Genomic DNA, 25,972 nt, shown 5'->3' on the forward strand with positions numbered 1-25,972 from the left:
ACTTCCAGGTAGTATATCTTTTGTAGTTTTATCTCTTCAATGATTTTTTTTTCTTGTTTATGCATCTCATGATCCATGTAGTCGTTCTTATGATTGTTTTATCATTTTTCTTATAATCGGTATTCATGTATATCTTACTGCTTTTATTCTTTAATATATTTGTAAATTCACATGTATTTTTATTTTTTTTGTCCGTGTCCGTTTCCTGTGCCAGGTTCGTTGTATTAATGTCCATGTCATATAATTTATTTTATTCGTTTTTGGATTTGTTGTTTCCTTTCGATTCTTCTTATTTTGCTATTATTATTTCCTTGTTCTTCTTGCTTTCTTATATAGAGTTTAAGGACTTCTGGCTGCACAGGTCAGATCAACAAAAGATACAGCTTCCAATTTTAATGTCTGGCATATCAATCAAGTAAAATGCAGGGTGCAAGACCCAAAGGACGGCCACGGAAAAGATGGGAGGATGAATTCACAGCGGGTGCGCAAAAGTTGCTAGACGTGATAACCTGGAGAAGATCGGCGCGGGACCGGCTGAAGGCATAGTTTGGAGGAGGTCACGGCTCAATTTTAGCTGTAGCGCCATTGGAGATATATATATATATATATATATATATATATATATATATATATATATATATATATATATATATATATATATATATATATATATATATCAATAATTAACTCTAATCACCTAAAATTTAACCCTCTGATATTTTTAAATTTTCTTTTTGTAGTATTTGACGTTTCTTCCGTTTGAGATTGTTGCAGGGTTTGGTTCATTAGTGTCAGCTGCGTCGTTTTTATTTCACTTAACTTCACAGTGCAGCGTATTCAATCCGTCCTCGAACTCTTTGTCGGTCAAAATGTAATCCCTCATCAGCGGTCTGCTTGTAGTCCAGGATTTCCCAGCGTTCAGATCTCCAATTTTGGTCTCTGTGGTTTATATATAATGTTTAAAGTAAAGGAAAATTTTATTTTATAATGAAAGGTTGCATAATTGACTCCTTACTATATTTCTAGTAAAAATGTTTATATTTGTAGGTTTGTAATACATAAGAATGTTAGAAGAGACTTAATACCGAGCCTTCCACTTCCAAGAAGGATGATAGATTACCTAAACACACCTTACTATTACACGGAGCACCTCGTAGACGTGCGAGAAGTTGAAGAAGAAAAACCCGAAAGCCGTGCATTAATTGATAATCAGCACAACGTCCAATTAGTTGATAATTCCATTGTACCTGTTAACAATTACGTTATTGTAAATAATACCAGTAGTAGTACCAGCAATGTAACTAATACCCGAGAAACGTGAAACGGTAATTTCAGGGTTCGTACATCGATATGGCTTAATTTGTGGGGTAAGTGATCGCGATGGTCAAAACATCTCATGTATTTGATTTTCATCAAAAAACGCATGATTAATTTGCATCAACAAACACATTGAAATTTTTCTACTAAATCCGTGGCACCTCATCAACAAGCTGTTCAATTTTAAGTTGTTATAATCGTCTTCTACTCTAAAATTCCAAAATCGATTTCTAGTTCGCTTATAGTTACATACGCTTCCAGATCGATCTTCCAGGCGTTGCGCTGGAAGGTCGGTGAACAATACCGGTTACTGCCAACAGAACTATGGTCATTTTTAAACAGACTGAACCGTACTCTTGTTTATGTCTTGCTTATACATTTATCTCCAAAGGACTAACATATGAATAGTTTCCTTACCACTTTATTCTAATTATACTTAATGAAAAATTCGTTGTTTGCATCTCTCCGTCATTTATTATGCAACGATAGAATATATGCAACGGCGAATAAAAGCAGGTTATTACGTCACCCCCCGTTCATAACTGCGATTTAAGGCAAGTTGTGAAAAGTTACATAGTGTGCTCATACTCTAGAGAGCGTTGAAACGTTTTGACGTGAAGTTGATACGTTTGGGACAGACCTCGTAAATTATAAAAATACAGTGAACTCGGTTGAGTCGAACAGTTCTATTTAAGATGTTAAAAAAAATGTATGAATATCCTTGAATGTTCGTGTGATGCATGTCACATGCGAGTCAAATTTTGACTTTGTGTAGAAGTTAGTATACAATCAGGCACACATTCTTTTATATTATAATAATTGTGTCAAAAGTAAAAAATTATTCACATTATGTTTATCAACAAAATAAAACTGCATTAATTAAAACAATAAAACAAAGGTTGAAATGTTTATTTTTGAAATTTTATAAACGTTTTTGATAAAACTTAATGATGATATAGTTCCATTATTCGTGATTACAAAAAATTCTTCTCTTTTCAATAAAAAAAGTCTACAACGTAAAGTTTATTTCAGCTATAATGAGTAGTAGGAATTTTTATGTTGTATGTTTCTCACAATAACTCTGTCAAAATATTCCTAAGCTCAGTGAATCGATTGTATTGATGAAGTGCTACGGAATTATTAGGAAAGAAGGGATATATTAGACGTACAATAATAATAAAGCAATTTTTTGCGTTACTAAATACATTATAACCGACAATATGCTACCATAAAACTATTATATAATTAAAATAATTGAGGATGGTTTGCATTGCTTATCCATGGCTAACTATTTTTCCTGCTAGTTGTGTGAATTATTTTATGGCATGTCAAATTACAGTTCTAAAAGAATGCAAATTAAAAGACAACCTTTTTTATAACTGTTTAAACAACAGTTTTATGTAGTTACATATTAGGAATTCTGAAATCACATGCTTTTATTGCAAAAGCGAAAATCCTTACTATTTCCAATATTATTGTACAAGCTATTCTGCATTTCTGCATGAAAGAAATTAATGATATTTCTTTGGCCTAACATAAATGTATTTTAATTATCACATCCTTATTCATCTTTATGGTGAACTTTTATTGCACTTTTTTTCTTGACTTGTTCTCCAGGAACATTGGCTAACAATAGCATGATCTGTACTTTGTCAGCAGCGAACCTAAATAGTGTCGTGGTTTTTGATCCAGACACTATAACTGGCAGACCTCTGGCGGAGGTTCTTAAGACAGAATGTTTTTCGTCGTCCAGCATCACGTTTCCCTTCTATTTTTCCCTAAATAATTACATGTAGTAATTCATATTTACGATTTCTCATCACGTGGGCAAAGTACTCTATCTGCCTTTTGCCTTTGTTTAGATTCGGTAAAACTGCTTCGTTCGTCACTCTGTCGTCGCATGTTTAAGGGAATTCTTAGCGGTCTGTTTGTTAATTCCTTTTGCATCTTCTCAAAGTTATGTTCCGGCTTGCTCTATTTTGCTTTTGATTTTCTGAAGTGCGACTTTTCTTTCACCCAACAGCCCAAATATTTCTATGATTTACTCTGTGTTACTGTTAGCTATATTTTTATTTTTGATGATGACAATCTATTTTGTTTTCTTTACTTTGACTTCCAAATCTATTTGTTTACTACGATCTGTTATCGGTGATATAGAAGTATGTGTAATTCATCTTTATCCGTTGCTAGCCAAGCTGTATCTTAAGTTGTTGATGACTACTCCGTTGGCGATTATACCGTTTGTCTTGTTCTGTTCTGTCTTCCAGAGTTCTCCAAAAATGTTGTCTGCATATAAAATAAACAAAACCGGAAAGATCACACATCCCTGTCGAACTCCTCTCATAATAGGAGGTTCGTCGAACGTCTGACCCTTAATTCTAATGTCAGCTGTCTGATTCAAGTACAAACCAACTATTATCTCAATGCCCCGTCCACCCAGAGCTATGTCATTCAAAATAACAGTTAACTTCCTTTGTGTTAACAGTGTCAAATGCTTTCTCGTAGTACAAATTAGGCATATGCATCAATATTTATATCTCAACATCTCCATATGAGAACCTAGATGCCAAATAACGCCTCTCTTGTACCAAAACCACTCTTGAAGTCAAACTGAGATTTACCAATGTTTTCATCACATCTGGTGTATATTCTAGAGTGAATGATTTTCAGAAACAACTTTAGTACATGGCTCGTTAAACTAATTCTTCTGTATTCTTTTCAATGCTTGCTTTTTAGCCTTCTTTGGTATCGCCACGAATGTTAATTTAAGCCAATCTTTATGAATTTAAGCACTTTAAAAAGTGATTAAGCTTAACTTAGCAGTTTTTTGTCTTATATTTAGGAGTACTGATGTTAAAATACGTCGTCATAACGCATGTAATCATTTGGGGTATTTGAAGTCTTCAGATGTTGTTGGTTGCTTACTATACTCAATTATTGAAAATAAAAAATATTAAGAGAAAGTAGCAATCAGTTTATTAATAATTTTTGATGAATTTTTAATAATAGCAAACTATTTTGTTTTGACCAGTTTTATTCTTTGATTATATACAAAAATTTAAGTGCAAATTTTGTATTCCCTAGACAAAAAGCAGACCAGTTTAAAATTTAAGCAAAATAAGCTAGCATCTGCTTATTATATGGATAATAAACTGAAATGATACGAAATGGGTAGAGATAAAAACAGAAGAAAAATATATAGATCAAGTACTATATTAATAAAATTAGGGGCACGTAACTGTTTGCAATATCAGAGTGTGTTTCTTTTAACAAGATAGGGCAGTCAGAGCTCATCGGCTAAGATACTGGCTTTCTAAAAATACCGTGCTTCGGAGGGCACGTAAACCCATCTTCTCCCTAGGCTAGTATGCATCGACGCACTAAACCTCATCCTAAACTACCTGAAACAGGCAAATTAAAGATGCAATTGGCGCCGAAAAAATCCGAAAGGATCTCCTCAGCAAAAATGTCGTACGATGATTATTTTAACAAGATGCTCATGTGAGTTTTTTTAATAGATACAATGTATTAATTCGTTAATTCACGGTTTAAACATTGTAGAATAGCATAAACAAATACATTAAACATACAGAATTATTTTTTTCTTTTTTGAATTGCGGCGGTGAAAAGAAAAGTGGCGCAAGTCACCTCAACATCATTTTAAGATAAAGGTTTACTGGAAATGTTATATTAAATCAGGGTAACAATGATAATCTTTATTTTTGTGTATTTTGATTCAAGAAGAGTCTGTGCAACTCGATAAAATCAATATTATCGTAAGGGTAGTTTTCAAGTTGTGAATTAACTTATATCACTTTTCATTTAAAAGTTTTTAGAGTTTCTTAAGAAATTAAAACACACCCAGTGGATTTTTTTGGTAGAAACTGAATGTTTCATAAAGAAAATTTAATGAACTTAGTTAACTGTAACATTTGTACTACCCTTAAAATATATCAAATTGTAGCCTGTAATACATTTTATAGACAGATTTCAATGTTCATTCTAGAGCAGTGATGGTGAACCTTTGACAGGCGTGTCAGTGCTGACACGCGAGCTCATTTTTATTGACAGCTTTCAATGTTCATTCTAGAGCAGTGATGGTGAGCCTTTGACAGGCGTGTCAGTGCTGACACGCGAGCTCATTTTTATTGACAGCTTTCAATGTTCATTCTAGAGCAGTGATGGTGAACCTTTGACAGGCGTGTCAGTGCTGACACGCGAGCTCATTTTTATTGACACGCATCTTCAAATTTTCTAATTCAAATAGAAGACTTAGCAGACAAACTTCAGCACCAAAAAAGTCACTAATTTATATATAAATTTTATATTGTTTTCTTGTTTTTGGTCAATTATAATATACACACATCACTGCTCTAGACTCTAGAGTCTTGTAAAAAGAAACGCTATTATCACTGGTTTTAATGCACAATGGTGTTTATTTTTCACATAAGTAACCAAATTTGTCTATCTGCCCGCGAGATCGAGGCCCGGTGAGTCGCCTGTCAAATTTAAAAATATAACAGTTACAATATAAACAAAATAGAACATAGAACTAAATTGGTATAGTTAGGCTCGAGATATATATCGCCCGTTAAAACTCTAGTACTTTCATAGATAAGCGCGTGTAACTAACCATTACTTCTTTCCAAATTAGTAATTTTATCAGTCAATAGGAGTTTTCAAATAGACCGACCGAACCAGTGCGTATTATTACGGTTCAATATATTTCATGAAGAAACATGTGCAATGTAGATTGCTGTTCCTTTATATAAAGAGGCGAAAATAAAAACATTGTTAGGGGAGGTGAATTCTAAATCAATTTTCACAACATATTTGAAACATTTCATTAAAATATATCATTTGTAATGGTTTATTTATTTTTTGACTAAAGTCTGGAGTTTACTATACGTAGTTATAATAAAATTTTATTCAGAGATAATTATGCTGAATAATTGAATTTTATCAAAATTATGAATTCCTGATATGCATGGATACATTTATTTTCAAAATAAATAAATAAAACGCAGGTATAAGTTTAATCACGTTTGTGATATTTATGGTGTTCTTAAGTTTACATCGGACAAACAGATTGAATTTTAAAGACAGAATCAATGAACATAAAAAGTCACAGAATAAAATATATTTAAAATAAAAAACGCCCATTTCCTCTAAACACCTTCACCAAATAACTGCAAATAACATTTTGTATTTAAAAAGTATATTGTGTTGTCCGCTAATGAGTATATTTTTTACAAAAGTATTTTTAAATTAACTATAAGTATAAAATTAAAAAGAAAAACAATAGAAAAATGTGTTTTTGGTATATAATGAAAGAATTAAAGATTTATTTGCATCCCCAATTTTGAACTAAGTAGCTGTGTATATGTGTTTTAATCCTAACATCTTTGTTAAAGTAGCAAAAAGGTTTTAAATTGTAGCGTTACCTGTGGTACTAACTCATTTATATTACAGTATTTAACCATTGAAGTAGGCAGTAGCGATTAGAAAGCAGGTCCTAATGCTGACATTACAGTATAACGCTAATTCAGTGGTCATAGGAGATATAGAATTAAAGTTAAATTTGCTGGTTATTTGATATTTGATGATATGACCTGACATGAATAGGGCAAGTCATTTAGTTAGTTTCTTTTATTTTGTATAACGCTTTCAGTAAACGGCATCTCATAATCAGGAATGAACATTTCTCTATGTAAAACTACATATAAATATTATATATTTTAAATATATATTTATATAATAATCAGATAGTTGCGCGTATACTTACGCGCAACGGTACAATGTAAAATACACACAAAGGGCAATGGACTTTCTATAACTTTTATGGCCACAATTATTGTTAAATCCATAGTATAACGGTCTAATTTTTGATGTTGTTATCGACGAATGAGAACGACAGACTGAGGGTTTTAAATCTAGAACATTAAACAAATATTAGGGCGTTTACTTTTTTATGTACGAACCCTGAATGTATCTTTGATATCTGATAAATTAAGCACCTGTGTTATATATAAGTGAGAAACCTTGTGCAAACACAAAATATGGTTTCTTAGATAGTTATTTATTTTATTTATTTCTTTTTATGAAAATGCTCGTTTCTATGCAAATATAGTTAATATTTAACTCTAAAATCAGTACATGACAGAAAGTAACGTTTATTGTTGCATTTTTGGTTAACCTTTTTTATTTGCTAATTTACTATCTGTTAAAGATAGGTGTATACACAATAATAATTACAATGTTATATGCAGTGACAGGTCGCATCACCATTTCTTTCCTAACGCCATCCGTGGGTCAACTCTAACATGTTGATTTGTAAGCTCTTGAATGAGCTGGTTCGAATGGCCTGATGTCGAATTTGTGTATTTATTTATTTATTCGTTCATAGTATTGTTTTTATGGTTTAGTGACGAACGATGATGTATTTGTTATAATACAAAGCATCTTTATTTGGAATATATATGTCCATTTAATTTTTAGTATTCCTTTTCATGTTGTTTGTTTTCTATTGACAATTATTGAGAATTTTAAATTATTTCCAATTGTATAAATATTTTTTGCTTGTAATTCCTCTGAATAATGTTATTCGAAGCTTGTAAATCTCAGTAAGTGTATGGGTATTATATACTACTTATAAAAAATATATAAGTATAATAATAGCAAATACTCATGATTTCACTAAGATCAACTTAAACGTTTACCCCAAGTTTGCTAGTGAGCGGTTCCCTAGATAATCTAAAAAAGAGCAACTTAGGTCACTAACCTAAAATAATATTAATAATAATATAATGCGCAAAAACTACCTTTCTAAGTAGGAACAATGAGCAACTGGATGGATAAACCTCTGCATGGGCGACATCCCAATGAAGTCAACTAATACTATGTCGAAAATACAGTGTCGAACTATTGGGTGACATCAGGAAAGATGCTTTCTGAAACAGAAGATTTCAGGGAACTAGGAACGAGGTTTAGCCGCTATTCAGGATCAGGTTATACCAACTAAAATAAATCGTCGAAAGACCCTCAAATCTAAAACGACAAATGCCGATTTGGATGTCTAACTCTAGAAACCATGGGGCTGCTAGGCCATTTCCTGCAACAGAATATAAGAAAAGGCATGACTCAAGAGGAAAGATCCTTCATTAAGAAATAGCTAACAAACTGGGACATCTTCAAACCAATCATCTCCCTTATTATCAATACGTCCCTAACAGTATACTTGAGAATGACAACTACAAGGTCCACAATTGTGCACACAGACCAATCAGTGGCACATAATAAACTGGATTTCACACTAGTTAATAAACTACTAGTCAATCAACGCTAAATTAATGTGACGATACCAAGTAACAATAATCTTGTGACATACAACGAAAAGATCGTTAGTACAGAGATCTTGAGATACAAATAAGGAGACAATGCAGAAAGTACTCGAACGATACTTCTCAACATCCAGATGTGTACGAAAATTTTTGGGAGATACTCCAGCATATCAAGTCACCTAGGGCTCGATAACATGGAAGGAATCTCACCAGAGCTCAATTCTTTTGAGAATGAATTTTCCCGTTACAGGAAGTGTGGAAGTGAGAGCCTTATGTTTTAAATCTAAAAAATGTCTCATGAGTCTACATTTGCATTCATTTTCTATATACGTTGATTAAGCTGGACGTATAGAAATTAGCTGGTTAGTTAATTAAAATAGCAAACGATAAAATAAAAGATGTATATGATTGAAAAATAAGAAAAACACTTGGCATAACTCATAAATTATTATCAATTCAGAAAAACTCACTTACCTTTTGAATACTGCATGTGGCAGAAAGATGAAAAGCAGCTTATGGTCAAAGTTTCGGCGTCGCGATGCTGAAAGAACAGGATGATCGCTGTAGACGCGTTCAACGGGGAGAAGTGGTATCTTCGATGCGATCATCTCCAGTTCTTATTAACTACTGCCCGGTTCCGTCTGTGTAAGGACAAAAACCGTAATTAGACATGCCCTGTAGTGGTCTCGGGATCGTTAGGGAAACGTAATAAATTAGGGTTAGGTATGGTTAGGTTAGGTTGAAAAACAGCTTTCGTATCAAACACCCATAAAAAAATTTAGAGAAGAAACTACTGCAACTCAATAACGACAAAATTGGATGTAAAATTGTGCTTTGTACACGTTTAATTTGATCTTGAAGCTTACTGCATGAATTTCTGCGTGAATTTATTGTTGGTGTAAAGAGACTATTAAAAACACAATGATATTCGTAGGTCTAAAGAAATCCTATGATAGCATACCCAGAATTTCCAATTACTGTAGGATTAAGACAAGGTTGCCGCAATGGCTCCAGTCTAATTTAAAGTCAGCACTACGATGAAGACACACCTGTTATATCATGGGTATATCTATATATGATGACAAACTTTGCACTTTGCTGACGACCGGGTTATATTAGCCGAGGATGAACATGATGTAAGATATATGATCAGAAAATTGGATGAAGAGTATAAAGTTTAGGGTTTGACGATTAATATGGAAAAGACCAAATATCTAGTTGTTGGAAAAGCAGATCCAAATAGTCTGGTGCTAGATCACTATGAAATTAGGAATGTTCAGTTATACAAGCACCTTTACGTTACAATTACTAAGGAAGGCTCCAGTGAGACTGAAATTAAGAAACGAATTAAACAAGGTAAGCAGGCGACAAAACAACTAAATTGCGTGCTGTAGAACACACAAATTAGACAAGATACAAACGTCAGAATCTACAAGACCATAGTCTGTGCATCGCAAGGTATGGAGCTGAGGTCTGGGAAATGACAAAATGTCTAATAAATGGTACTGTCAATAAAAATTTGAGTTTTTGAGACGTTGCTGTAGGGTAACACCTCACGACAAAATAAAAAATGACGAGAAACGTGCAAGAATGAGCATTGAGAAAATAATTGACACTTTTAAAGCCAAGCGTTTGAGATAGTACGGACATGAAGCCGTATGAATGGAGCCAGGTGGCCAAAGAAAGTGATAGTGGAGACCAGTGCAGACAAGAAGAAAAGGACGCCCGGGAGAGACATGGTACTTCAAAAGTGACATTTTAACTCTTTCTCTTCTAAATATTATTGCTAAGATTTGTTTTTAAGAGAATTCCCTTATTATGAAATTGGGAAATAAATTGTCAATGAATGCAAATATATATGCTCTATATATTTTTAGACCGAAGTGGTTTTTCGATTATCTCGCTAATCGCTCACCAGTAAAATTGGAAGATACGCGTAAACTGATCCACTAATTGAGGATTTCACTTGACACATACCTTGACTTTTGATTGACGATGTTTGTTATAGATCATCGTAATCATCAGTCAGTCCTGATTTGTCCATCGTTGAACATAGGCCTCCTCTAAATATTTCCATATATTTCTGTTCTGTGCCTCTGCTATCCAATTGGTCACAATTCTTTTGAGGTCGTCGGTCCGTCTCGTTGGGTGCCTTCCCCGACTTCGCTTTTCGACCGGTGGTCTAACCTCAAGCAATTTTTTGGTCCACCTGTCGTCTTTCATTCTGGCAACATGCCCCGCCCATCTCATTTTTTGCCTAGAAATACTTTCGATAATGTCTTCCACTCCGGTTCGTCTACGAACTTGTTGCACTCTTAATTACGTTGTGATCTTCTCAATTGTTTCGCTGATATTTATGTGAGAGTTAAGGTCCGGATGTGAGGACTGTTATAACGCACTGGATGAAAGCTTTTTTTTTAAATGGATTGGGACATTTCTTTTAAACACACTCATTTTTTCGAGTGCAACCCAACCTAAACTTCTATAAGCGATTTTTAGATTTCTCTAAGCTCATTGGGGATGAGATTCTTTCTTATTTTTTGTGTTCCATAGTTTATCTTTAAATCGACTCTCTGTGCTACTTGTAGTTCTAGCATAAATCTGGCTTCTCCTAAGTTGTCTGTTATGAGAAAAATGTCATCGGCATATCGGAGATAATTTATTTTCTGCCGATCATTGTTGATACCCATTGAGCCTCACTCTAATCTTTTAAATGCGTACTCCATGACTGTTATAAATAGTTTTGGCGACAAAGTCGCATCTGCCTGTCGCACCCCTCTGCGTCAATGTTTATCTTCTCAGTTATGCAATGAAGGTTTACAGTTGTTGTTGCATTCTGGTATTTATTTCGAATGGTATTCGCATACATGTAGTCTATTCTACATTCTGATAGTGCTTTTAAAATGTTTCCACTGTGTCAACTGCTTTGTGAAAGTCAACAAAAGAACCATAGAACCATTATATTCGATACACTTTTCGACTATAGTTTTAAGGCACTGCAGATGGTCATTTTTCCGTGGCCTGATCGAAACCCTGCTTGTTCTTCTGACTGGTAGAAATCGAGTTTTATTTCCAATATATTTGCCAGTATTCGATTAGAGCTTGTATATGTGGTTCAGTAAGCTAATAGGCCCATAGTTTTCAAGGTCCGATTTATTTCCTTTTTTATGAAGGAGTATTGTAACCGAACTTTTCCACTGACTTGGAATATGTTCGTTATGCAAGCATATATTAAATACTGTTTGGATTTATATCAAAAGTGGACCTCTTAGTTTAATTGTTACAATGATTACACCATTTTCCCCCGGAGCTCTATTATTTTTCATATTTTTGAGAGCATGTTGAATTTCCTGTCGTGATATATCTGGTATATCTTCCGATTCTACATTATGTACCTTTCGTATATAGATATAACATAAATATCTCCCAAGTACCATTATTTTGACTCGTTCATTTCTTTTGTGTTACCTTACTTCTGCATTATATCAATAACCTTCATCGTTTATTCCCCAGAAAACAAAGTCCAGAAAGTTCATGACTTGCTCTATTGTATGGTTTATATTTTGCATTTGATGGGACCTTTGGATAATACAATTGATTTTCATATATTTTTTTGACTGTCTTTATGTAATCTTTGAAGTGACGTTGAATTTTGTTCTTGATCTCGGGTATATCCGTGTAAGCCGATGCCTTCTTCCGACGTTGATTTCGTTCATGCTTTCTGATTTTTTTATTCGCAACTATATTGAAAAAAAATTTGTCTTATTCATGCTTTTCTAATTAAAATATGAGTTTTGCTACTATACATAATAAATTAATGTTGTTCTGGCCCATGAGTTCCTTTACTTGTTTCAATTCAAATCCATAGAACGTTATTCCAATATTCCCAACGCACAAAAAGATCGGGGATTTTAAGGCTTGACTTGGTTTCTATTCAAGTTGAGTCGATCTGGGACCTTTGAATATTTTTCAACATTCTTGTCCCTCTAACGTTTGATCTACTGACTCAGAGGCAGTGTTATTCATTTCTAATTTTGTGGGCCCCTTTTTTTGTGAATGCTTGTTAATACTTTTCTACATTTCTCTGCTCCAGATTTTTTAATGTGTTGCTGTTGGAAAACAACTTGTTGCCAAATATTTTACTTTATACCAAGTGTTAGTAGCACATTATTGACTGTTGTGGCATTTTTAGTTGATTATTTAAAATGTGAGTAAATGTAACAAAGAAATCTGTCGTGATATCCATACTAAAGTTTGCGATATTATGGGATTATTAAAAGAATAAATGCCACCTTAGATAAAATGCTACATAAACGTTCTTTTCTAGCTTTTCTATGCATCCTAGCACTTAAATATTTCTTGAGCCAGTTTTATAATTCGAACGATCTTTATAATTTAGTTTGTAAAGTTGGTAATAACGAATTACTTATATTTATAAAGTTGGCACTGATATAACAATTGTATATGTTTAGTTAGAAATGTTTATTTTTGAAATTTGACATATCCATAGAAGAATATCACAAGATTGTCAAATATTATATAGTTCGTCATATAAATTATAATTGTTTAAAGAAGAGAAAGTAATATATTCACCAAAAAATATATTTAAACTAATTTTAAAAAAAATTTGCATTAAAGTTAATAAATGGGTTTCATTTATTTAAAGTGTAGTATGTTGCAATTGAAATGAACAATACCTTTGGTTAATAAGAGAAAGCTTATATTTGATTCAAAATATTTTTATTAAGACATCTAATAGTCCCTATCCTAAGATTTGACTATAAAAGTATCTTGTTCATATAAGTTTTTGTTATTATTAATACTAATTGCTTCATGATAATATGAGTATCATACATGATACATGACACTCATTGATCGATCCCAACCGGAAGACGTTATGATACTAGATAACAAGGTTAAGTTTAACAAGGGTACTTGTGGGAGGGATATTGATCAACTGGAGTGGGGAAGAAGAAAAAAGATTCCAATATTTAATCGTTTTAGTGGAAAATATTTCGTATATGTATCTATATACGTACATCATCAGTTCCAATCTACAAATAAAAGTTTCTGACGCAGAAATAGAGAATACGACGTAATAAACTTATAGGAATATGTAGTTGAGCTACAAGGTGTTAACATCTTCTAATTCCATGATCGTTATCGATCGTTGGATATCATGTTGGCTACCATATTCGTTATCGTGATTGTATTGACAGCTCTAAATAATGATGTAGTCGAATTTCCGTACCATTATCATAGATTTTTTTAGCCATGATGTTCTTCTCCTACCATTACCACGTTTACCTTGGATCTTTCACGGAATGATTAGATGCAAAAGTTCATATTTTTCAGGGTGTCTCATAATGTGACCGAAGTATTTCAGCTTGCTTGCTTTATTATATTGACCAGTTGTGTTGTTTGGTTAAGGTCATTTCTAACTCTGTCGACCCAGCTTGTTCGTAGTAGTCGTCTGGATAACCACATCTCAAAGGCTTCCAAGGGTTTAAGCGTAACGTCCACGCTTCTACTCTATACAGTAGCACTGGAAAGATATAGCAATATTTCATTCGAACACGATGGTCAATACTAAGATCGTGAATGTGAAGTGCGTTCCTCATTTTTACAAAAGTACTCGTCTTATTCGGCTTTTAATTACTTAATGTTACTGCCGAGATACACGACTTTCTCTACTCTGTTCAGTACGCACCTCTGACTTTTATACCGTCATCCCTGTATATAATTTTGTTTTCTATATATCATATATTTAGTTTTCTTAACGTTGAGTTATAATTCATACTGGTCCCAGATTTGTTTTATTTTGTTTATTAGATTTTGAAGGCCTTCTCCACAATTAGACACCACGAAGGTATATCTAATATTTGTTCATAGTTACACCATTCACAATAATACCTTCTCCTTAAATATTTCCTCTGAATACAAATTAGAGGGTAAAGGCGATAGTATACAGCCTTGTCTCACACCTCTTTTTATATTTACTTCATCCGAATAGTTCTTGTTCAACATTTATTCTTGTCGCTTGATACCAATATAGATTTGTAATTATTCGTAAATCTTTATCGTCCAATCCAAATGTTTTCAATATTTCTACCATTTTGTTATATCGGTCCTCGTCAAAAGTCTTTTCAAAATCGATTGCCCAAATGTATACATTTTGATATATATATCTGCATCTCTATATCAATACTTGGATATTAAACAAGGCTTCTCTTGTACCCAAATCACTCCTAAATCCGAATTGAGTATTGCTAATTCTCTTCTTTAATATCGTGTATATTCTACTATGTATTACTCGCAGGAAGATCTTCACAATATGACTCATCAGACTTATTGTCCGATAATCAGTGCATGTCAAAGATGTCAGTATATCACCTCTCTAATTTCGTAATCCCCAGATCATATTTTCGTATGATATATTCCTGTTCTTCTTCACGAATTTTCGCATTAAAATCTCTCATGACAATATTGTGTTAATATCAGTTACAAAAAAATTAAGTAAGACAATAAGTAGTTAGGATGAATTACATTGAAAAATTAGCAGCATGTGCATTAGTTAGTTATATTTTAAAAATATGTATATGATAATAAGGTTAAAAATTCATAAAAATCTTAAAACGAAAAGATTCCCGAAATTTGATCACACGTTTTTAGTATAACTTAGAAAACATCAAGATGACTTTGAATTTAACTTTTGGTGGCATTTTAAAAGTAAAATATTAAGGTAGTATCAAAAAAAGGTTCATCATAACACCATGTGTGAACTCTACGGTTCTGAATCGATGAATCCGAGAGTGAAGATCCAAATGTCCAATAACAGGCTCAATGTTGTAAGATATATACAAACTTAAGCATACCTGCTTCCATAGTAGCTCAGTATGTCGATATTCATTAATTAAATCACATGATCATCAAACTATGCATCAGTATGTATTACACAAAAGAATATATTTGAGTGTTATTACTTATGCAAGAGAGAGTTACTTATTATATAAAGTGGCTGGTTTAAGCAAGAAGCAAGTAGAACCATTGTAACGTAAAAAGTATTAAGCAACTTAAGTAATAGCGGTTAACTCCAGTTGATCGATAACTCTACGACAAGTACCCTGGTGAATCTTATTGATATTAATATTGACGGCCGTACTTCTTTTCCGATTTATATATAAAAAATCAGAGTGTTTTACACAAAGGTTCGTGCTGCTCAAATACTTAAAATAATCTATCTTTAGTCTAGCTCTCAGACTATAAACTATGATAGGAAGAATGGACGAATTGAAAGTTTGCCGCATTGCAAGATATATCTATTGTACGTTTATTTCTTGGTGTTCCAACCGTGTATACAAGTTAATATCGTATTTTTTTACACAGTAAATATGTTTTTACAATTTTCCAAGTTTCAATTTGTTAAAAGAATATTAAAGAATATCCTGTAGCATTTTTTGATTACTCATTATATTTAATGAAAATAAACCACAACTTTAATTACAACACTTTATATTTGATGTGAGAATCTGGAAATCGTTTAAATATAAAATATGTTTATTTAAAATTATGGTTTATTTAAATATAGTAGCTAATTGTCATTGTCACTGCTTGTTTAATCAACGAGACAAATGAGGATTGGGTTGATACGTGAATCTTAGTTATATTTTGAATGTTACCAATTGCAACATATTATAATTAAATTGAACATCCCAATATTTTAAGATTGTTTTGAAAGACATGTATCTTGGCACTATTTGTAGTGAGTGGGTTTTCTAAGACAATATTTTAAATATTGACAAAAAAGGATATGTCGCGTAGTCAATAAAACTCAGAATTGTGTTCTGAGACGTATGTCTGTCCAAAAAGACACCTGAACTTGTTATGTAATTATTGATAAACAAACTTTAAGTTTAAATAAAACAATAAAAACTGTTGTATGCGAAACTTACAAAGCAAATGATGGAATCGATGGTAAAAGAAGAAAATGAAGAACGAGGAATAAATGGATGTATTATTTTTTTATCCTTTAATTATCTTCATCAACCATAACACTGCGAAATGGTAGTTTGTGTACAATACAATTGCTTAAATGTTATGGCTTAGAGAACCCGTCCCTTTTTGTTAATTTTAAATACATCGAATTCTCTTATAAATAGACTAGATGACAATGTCTTCTTTAGAATTTAAGAAAACCAATTTAATTGATTTGTGCAATTAATTTAAAACAAATTTAAGCGAAATGGCAGTATTGAGCATATTCATTTACACTATATAGTTTTAAAATTTGTTTATTGTTTCTTTTATCTAGATGTAATAATATAGAAAAGAAACGTTGTAGAAGTTCGGAATCTATGAACATTGTTAACAAATTTAAAAAAAGTAAGAATAAGACGTATCGTAGTAATACTTCTTTAATGTGAGTTCTCAGTGGAGGTGGGCGATGATAATCTTCCTGAAAATTCCTTTCTGTTTTGGCCTTTTTATTAGCATGTGGAGTCCTAATTCTGTCCATTCTTTGATGCTATGTAACCAAGTTGTTTATGGTCTGCAAGGACCACGCCTTGCAGGAGTCAATATATATATATATATATATATATATATATATATATATATATATATATATATATATATATATATATATATATATATATATATATATATATATATATATATATATATATATGCTGTCACTATTTTTCCGGGTTTGACTCCGCGTTGTAAAATGCTGGTTTTCTTGAAAACCATTGTTTTGACGACGTTTCGGCAAGGTCTCACTTGCCATTCTCAAGCCTGGTGGATCTACTTCTCGTCATTACTCGATTAGTACTGATAAGTACGATAAGTACTAATCGAGTAACGACGAGAAGTAGATCCACCAGGCTTGAGAATGGCAAGTGAGACCTTGCCGAAACGTCGCCAAAACAATGGTTTTCAAGAAAACCAGCATTTTACAACGCGGAGTCAAACCCGGAAAAATAGTGACAGCACATATAGCTCCGCGGAAACCTCAAAACAAACATATATATATATATATATATATATATATATATATATATATATATATATATATATATATATATATATATATATATATATATATATATATATCAAAGAATGCCATTTATTTTCAGAGCTATGGTCAAGTATTTAAAGTATTACTACTAGAAGAGATCTCATTTGGTAAAAATTGAAACTTTTCTTTTTAAGCTAGTTCTATTACAAATTTTCCATTGAAAATACACAAAAGGGACTGTACACTGGACTCCATAAAAAACACATTAAAAAATTTGGTTATGACCATTTATTGGAGTTGAAGCAGCAGATCTCGTCTATTTTATAGTTCACACCTTGTATTACCCTTAATTTGTCGAAGACCCTTGTTGAAGAAATGAAAATATAATGAAATGGACAGTGATGGTGACATGGAGCGTTGTTGTTTGAGCTGTTTGAATCGATATCCTACGTTTTTTGTCAAATGCTTATTTTTTTTTCCTTTTAAAGGACAAGTTTATACATAATACGTGTACAAGTAATTACATATGTCATACTTTTATAAATTCTGCTTTAAGCGTTGAAATAGATCATTATTGCTAATCACAGTTAAAATTTTAAATAAGTAATAATATCATGCTTAATACTGTTGGGAAGTTTATTTTTGTTTTGTTTCAGACCAAAGTTTTGATGTGATTTCCCTTTAGTATTGTCGATTTCTTGTCCTATTTTACTTACTAATAGTAGATTTATAAGTTATGTATAAAATACGCACAAATATTTGATGGAGTGACTTAAATATTGGTTGATAGGTTGTGAAAACTTGCGTTTCGGGGAATTTGGAAATGATTAGTTGACATTTTGAATTGTTTGTTTTGTTGTATTATTGGAATAAAGAGTAAATTAGTAGAATGCTTTGTTTTATTATTTGACTGCGTTATTAGTGTGCGCATCTAAATATATTTAATTATTAAATCCAAATAAGTTCGAAAGCCACCAAAAAAAAAAAGAAATAAAAATCTGTATGACAAATTTGCCTCCAAAGAGTGCGAAAAAATCGAATTTAAAATAATGAAATGTAGAGACAATAAAGTAAAACATTTTATAAAGATTAAATTCACTCGAAGTATTTTTATAGCTTCTTAAACGAAGACTATGACACCACACTACCTTATATTAACGTCAATGAAGTCCAAAATAGCAAACGAAAAGGTCTCAAAAACTACATATACAGTGTGTTCCAACGAAAATTTGACCCCCCAGAAACTCAGAAACCAAGAGCTTCTTCAAATTAAAAAAAAAAACAAATCAATTTGTATAGGCAGGGGACGAATTTTCATGTAAAATTCATGCCCCCAAATGTACACTTGTTACATTTAAAGTTCTGTATAATTTTTGATAATAGAGATATCGAGATAATTTTTTACGAAAATCTTGGCAAAGATTGAAACTATCTCAAAATATTAATATAGTGTAGCGTTTCTTTCTAATAAATTCCATAGGGTGTTGCAAAATACGATAAAAAAACAAAAACACAACTTTATTTTAAACTCCGTATACCAGTAAAACGTTGATATTTTTCAGAAAACATTTATAGCGAGTTAAAAATAAGTGTGTATCTCAAAAATGAGAATTTTGTATGCTTCGACCACCTCAACTGGCATATAAAGCGTTTACCGCGTAGTTTCTTTTGATTCTCGAGAACGTAAAGAAATCTCACGGTGTCAGTCTGGACTGTATGCAGGATGGCTCACCAAATCAATGTTTTTTGCCTTCAAATACTCGGATATTATAAAAGCCGTTTGAGAGAGCTGGCATTGTATAGAATAGAATGCGACGATTCCGGTTGTTTTGCCGAATTTAGTAATCACTTCTAGCAAACAAATGGTTATATACCATTCAGCTTTCGCGGTTCTACCATTTCCTAACGAAATCCCGGCAATATGTCCCTTTTCCAAAAAAACTCGCGAACATTTTGTTTGCCAACGCTGCAGCTTGGACTACTTTTGTTGTACCACCCCCTAACAAGTGTTAGGGAGTGGTAAGAGACTCAAATTAAATCGAAACGCAACCATTTTCGTATATTTATCGTCCTTACTCGACGCAATGAGTACAAGAATGATGGTAATTTATATGGGTAAATTATTGATGCATAGTGGAATATAAATATTCCCAGCATCGCTCTTAATGGCTTGATTAAGCGTGAGTATACAATTTACTTTAAATGCTATCGACACATTTAACTTCATCTTTCCTCACTAGATGTGTCTAGTACCATACTCTGGTAATTATTTTTTCTATAATTGCCAGAGTAGTCGGTGCGTTTTGATTTGGTTTCAGTCTGCTTACAAACTCTCTGTGATGACGGGTAGACCCATAAACACGTGTTAGGGAGTGGTAAGGTAAGAGACTCAAATCAAATCGAAACGCAACCATTTTCGTAAATAAATATTATATCTTAAATATACACACAATTATGATGAGTTAGAACACTTATTTATAAATTAGGTCTAGTGGTTGTTTACGTTTTTAGTTTTTCAGTTTGTTGACTGTTATCAAGCAAGCTTATTGCCAGGGCATTGGATGGTTTTCTGGATGGTACACATAATGATCGAAAACTAAAATAAAATTTACTAAGATTACTTGTATTTTTGAAAATAATTTTACATACAAAATACATATATTTCAGTAGAAAATATTTACAATTTATAAACTTCAAAACAAACTCCTATTCTTAACAACCATCCAAAAAACATGTACGTATTTTCCTTCTTTCTTTCCTCAGACTTTCTTCTTGCAACTGCTATATAACTGTTGTGTAATTTGCTTTACAGTAAACTGAAACAAAAGGAAAATGAATATTATATGATAATAAAAATACAGATTAATAATATCATTAATTACATACACTTCAGAAACAACGAGTATAATCACCGGAAGAATATGCAAATATCGGATATAATAATAACCAGTGGGAGTTTTGGTAGGTTCTTCTATTAGGCGCGACCACCTGCGTAGCACTGATACCCAAAGTGTAGCAGGTTGATTAATAATTTATGTTTAGGGTCGCTGCCTGGGGATCGCCAGGGCACGTCACCAGAACTTTTTTCTTTCGATACTGTACATATCTGGAATGAGCAACTTTTCTCGTTAGAGGGGTTGAGATCAGTATGCCTAAATCTGAATAACAATAATAATAGAGAAACTTAGTCTGAGAGACTGATAAATTTTATGTGAAAATAGGATTCAAACAGGAGTCAATACTTAGTCCTTATTTATTCTCATTAGTATTGGATCAGATAACAGGGAAACTACAAGGTAACATTCTTTAGAACAAAAACAGATGATTTGAAATGTTTAATGAAAAATGGAATTATCACTACAAATAAAATAATAAAGTAGGTGGAAATAGACGGAGATGCATGCAGTAGAGTTGGGGCAGGATGAATAAAGTGGAAGAAAGCAAGTGGTGTGTTGTGTGACTAAAAGATTCCAATGAAACTGAAAGGAAAATTCTATATAAATTTAACTCGTAAATATTTAATATTAACTTTATAATAGATTACGTTTTCTTTATGCTTTAGCATTTTTTTTGTTATTCCACCCTGTACCTTTTTAGATAGTTTTTTTTTTCATTAAGAGTAAGGGTCTGGTATCCTGCATGAGCATTTGACTATGTTTTTAGTTTCTGATTAAACTGAATAGTTTAACCATTGAGAAAGCATATGATAGAGTTCCTCGATAGGTTCTATGATGGGTGCTAAATAAAAAAGGAGTCCCCGGTGAGTATTTAAAGATTGTGAAGGGAGTAACAACTAGTGTTAGGACATGTGTGGAAGAGACTGATAAATTTTATGTGAAAACAGGATTCAATACTTGGTATATTATATTACATTATATTATTTGATAATAGAGAAACTACAAGGCATGTATAAATTCCTTATCATCATCATCATCTTTGGCTCGACAATCCTCTGTGGATCTTGGCCTGCTCTAAGATTGGTCGCCATTCTGTTCGGTTTCTGGCAACATGTTGCCATCTTCTGATTTTTAATATCCGTAAGTCGGTTTCAACTCCATCTAACCACCTAATTCGCGGTCGGCCTTTGCTTCTTCTTCTTCCTACAGGTATTCCTGTGGTTAGCTTTTTAGCAATCGTATTTTCTGGCATTCGTATTATGTGTCCAGCCCATCTAAGTCGCTGTGTTTTAATGAACGTTATGACATCTGGCTCATCAAAGAGCTGATACAATTCAAAATTATATCTTCTGCGCCACTGCCCTTGGTCGTTTATAGCTCCAAATATTTTGCGGAGTATTTTACGCTCAAATATTCCCAAAAGTCTTTAATCTTTCTGCGTTAGAGTCCATGTTTCTGCTCCATATATGAGGACCGGCCTCAGCAATGTTTTGTATATAATAATTTTAGTTCTTCTTTGAATGTTTCTTGAGTGGAAATGCTTTTGGAGTCCATAGTATGCCCTATTTGTAAGATTTATTCGTCTTTTGATTTCTTCGCTTGTTTTATTGGTAGCAGTCAATAGCGACCCAAGGTATGTGAAGTTGTCAACACGTCCAAAGGTATGACTTCCAAAGACTGTTTCTCGTTCCTCATTTGCTATCGGATCCTTTGTAACCAACATGTACTTGGTTTTGTCTTCGTTGATGACTAGACCGACCTGTTTCGCCGCTGTTTCCAATTCTAGGAGATATTGCTCAACATCTCGCTTGCTACGCCCTATTATGTCAATGTCATCAGCATATGCTAAGACTTGTATCGATCTATTGTAAATAGTACCGCCGTCCCTAATTCGTGTATCTCGGACTGCCTTTTCTAAGGCAATATTAAATAGGAAGCAAGCCAGAGCATCCCCTTGTCTGAGTCCATCCTTTATCTCAAAGGATCTAGAATTCTCTCCCTGTATTCTAACAGTGGCTTCTAAGTTAGACATTGTCATTCTCGATGGTTATAAATTCCTTATAACCATCGAATATTCAATGTATAAACTTTATTTGGTACGCCCCTGGGCTGTGTATAACATCCCTTGAGTTTTGTTTATATTCGATCATCGAAGAAAGAATTCAACTGCGTAGTAAAAATATGGTCATATTTTACGTTTTAATTCTGCGATTTTCAAAGCCAAGCAATGATCAAGGTCGAATTCCCCTGAGAAGCGTCGTTGAAAAGAATTCCGATTGGCTAGTCCCTTTGACTGATAGAAGGGTTGAGAGGGGACATGGAGAAGCCGGGACAGAGAGTGAGGAAGGTCAAATTTAGGTTGGTTTAAGATCTTGACGTGAAAAGAGCTGGGGTGTGTATTCTTCAAGGAAGCGTCAAATTTATATGTGGAGAAGTGAATATTATACTCAAATGTAATGTGTCCGTTTTTATCTGAGTAGTCATCGTTTTGTTCGTGCTGGGTTTCACCCGAGGGGTTTGTAAGACGGCGTTTCGAAAAGTTTAAAAGATGTCCACATGGTTTCAAGCAGGAGCTTGAATTTCATAATCCAGTGCCCAGCTTCCATCGTCTATTTGTTGTCCCTGGTCATTCCAGACCATCTTGCAGCTTGTGAGACGCATTTGTTTGTTTTGCAGTGTTTTTGAGTCCAGTTCCAACCCCAAAACTTTTAAAGAAGAAATAATATTCAGTGATATCAGGTAGTCTTTTTTTGTTAAAAATCAGTAAAATAAGTAACAATAGAGTAACAATAGAGATTTTTCATCAATAATTGCTTTCATGACAAGTTAAAAAATTGTAATAAATAATTTTTTTTAAGTATTAGGGATTGACTAACTGTTATATTAATTATTCTTATAAAGTTTTAAAATTTAATCTTGACATATGACAGTTAGCATTATTTTCTTCGGACATTTGGTACCTAACCATAAATTTTGAATTTGTTTTGATTTGTTTTTAAAAAAGGTTGACCTTAATGTAAGCTCCATTGAAAGATCTAGATGATTTCAATTTATTAATAATTTAAGTTCTTATAGTGTCCCCAACGTCTAGAGTTGTAAACCAATAGTACCACAGTAAGTCGTTTTTTTTGTATTTTATTATTATTATTTGTATTTGTAACTGTTTATGGTGCAATAATAATAAATATGTAATGTTTCTCCCTAAACCAAGAGTAGTATTATTTCATTTCCTTTAAAAAGATTCTAACCCTTTTGACGTATTTTTTAGGAAAAAAGCCTATCTTTCCACCCAGCAGGAAGATTTTTGTAAGCGGTATCCATTTTAAATAGCTTAGGAACCTTCTTGTGTTGTGTTGTCCAGGAAATCCATGTAAGTACCTTTTTGATTCACTTTTTCTAGTTACCCCTTTCCAGTCCCAATTTTTTTTATTCACTTACCCACGCTCAGCTCTATAATCAAACCAAGAGTAGCCGTTCGCAAACGTTCCGGTTTGTTTGCTTACCCTATCTCGAGCCCAGTAATTTCTGTCCCCAGTTTTCAACCCCCTATAAGTAATACCCTATGTGGTCGGCAATACAACCGCTACGGAATAAAAACTGAAACTGAAGGAAAAAGGTTTAAAACTGATGATTTGGAATGTTTAATGAAAAATGTTATCATTACCAATGACTATTGGAGTTGTTTGGCATTTTGTTGATAAAAATAGAATAAATGTTTGTTTGCAGAATTTTAGGTGTGTTTATATTACTCAAAACTGTGTAATATTATTATATATACATATGAGAACTCCGTTCATGTCTGTAAAAACAGTCCCTAACAATCATTTTTACGCCATAAACTAAAGGTCGCTTGGCATATTGTTTTTTCAATGATATTTGAGTAAATTATTGTTTTTAAGACCAAAAATTTGTCTATCAATTTTATTTTATTAGGAACATGAGATATACAAGTCAAATGATTACTCTAAAATTATTGTCAGGGAATTTTTAACAAAGTTCATTAGTGTATTAATACATACCTATAAACTCAGATACTGGATCATTTTCACCATCTCCTCTCATAGTGCCAGTAATTTCATCATTTTCTACCATAGGCATGAATAAATGAACAAACTCCGAACTGTATGGGGGTCCAATTGTTTCCAACACCTAAATAATGGAAAATAATATACGTAAAAAATTACATTTTACAAAAATACTCTTAGTAAAAAAAGACAAAATAAAGATAACCACATAAAAAAAAATTCTAATAAGTCTTATGCCCTGACTATGACATTTAACATTCATAATTAATTTCATGAAACTGATTTCATATTTTTGATTTACAAATCTAGATTTAAAATTTTTGCAATAAAAAAACTAATTATTTTTATTTAAAAGAATAAATATACATATATGTATATATATACAGATTGAACGAATTTAAAACGGAACATACGAAATCAATGTATTTTGGCTCAACTCCGCTCTAGGTGGTTGGCCAACAGAAGGTTGTCAAATAATTATATTATAAAAATCCAATACTTCAGCGGGCTGCTGGATTCGGAACTCATTCAAGAACAAGTCAAAACTCCACCCAAATAGGTTGCCTAGAATCACTGAAAAAATTAGACTAAGCAAGCAGTTATTATGCTGTCAAACCACTTATCGCTTCCTTATAGTCCAAGAGATAGAGCCGAAATTTTGAACTGATCAGAAATATGACATTTCTCTATTGGAATATATTCATTGTAACTGGGTTAAGACTTTGCCTTACAGGCGGACGCCCCTCGTGGTACAGGGGGTGGCTATACAGGGATAAAGTTGTCATTTTTTTCGGAAAAATTAACGATCGATAATATGGCTGAAAATTTGCCCAGAGTAAGATCTTGGTATAACTAGACGAAATCCCAAAGGGCGGACGCGAGAGTAGATACATAAGGTGTGGCGGACAGGGGTGAAATTGCAATTTTTTGGGGAAAAATTAACGATAAGTAATATGTCCGCCATTTTCATGGCTCATTATTTAGCCCCTAAAAACTTTAAATCCAAAAGGGCGGACAGCTGGGTTGGTACAGAGAGCCACAAAACGGGGTCAAATGTAATACTTGCCTGCGCATTTTAGGTCTCGGTAACAATTTTCAAACTGATTTTATTATGATATTTTTATACCGATTGATTTGAAAATTTGTATGCTCACTTCTGTTACTATTCTGAGAAGCGTCAAGTAGAGTTTTCCTCAAAATTTTCCAAAAAAATTTCCATAAATGAAAATTTTCGTAATTTTTTGAGGTAAAATCTAATTTGTAGAATTCTTTCGATTTTCTGTCAGTTATACCATGATTTTTTTCCAAAAATTTTCAAACGATTTTTCCGATAAGAAAAAAAAATTTTTCGGAAATTTTTTTGGAAAATTTTGAGGA

At 32.7% G+C, this 25,972-nt stretch overlaps 2 protein-coding genes across 4 annotated transcripts in view; one reads left to right on the forward strand and one right to left on the reverse strand.

Annotated features, from left to right (window-relative positions):
- Positions 1 to 12,180, forward strand: part of LOC140447563 (uncharacterized) — a 36,098-nt gene extending 23,918 nt beyond the window's left edge. For both annotated transcript variants that reach the window (XM_072540277.1, XM_072540278.1), the window contains exon 8: positions 1,048 to 12,180. In XM_072540277.1, the coding sequence (XP_072396378.1) occupies positions 1,048 to 1,321 (274 nt within the window). In that variant the 3' untranslated portion in view covers positions 1,322 to 12,180. The remainder of the gene's footprint in view (positions 1 to 1,047) is intronic.
- Positions 12,181 to 20,250: 8,070 nt separating this feature from the next.
- Positions 20,251 to 25,972, reverse strand: part of TH1 (negative elongation factor complex member TH1) — a 35,756-nt gene continuing 30,034 nt past the window's right edge. Inside the window, exons 10-12 of one of the 2 annotated variants that reach the window (XR_011951608.1) lie at positions 24,590 to 24,719; positions 20,355 to 20,489; positions 20,251 to 20,269 (exon numbers count right to left, since the gene is read on the reverse strand). Coding sequence is in view for 1 of the 2 variants with exons in the window: in XM_072540287.1 (XP_072396388.1) it covers positions 20,455 to 20,489; positions 24,590 to 24,719 (165 nt within the window). In the remaining variant the exon portion in view is untranslated. The other variant, XM_072540287.1, reaches the window with a different exon arrangement.

This window comes from Diabrotica undecimpunctata, chromosome 8 (genome assembly GCF_040954645.1).
Source record: "Diabrotica undecimpunctata isolate CICGRU chromosome 8, icDiaUnde3, whole genome shotgun sequence".
Lineage (NCBI taxonomy): Eukaryota > Metazoa > Arthropoda > Insecta > Coleoptera > Chrysomelidae > Diabrotica > Diabrotica undecimpunctata.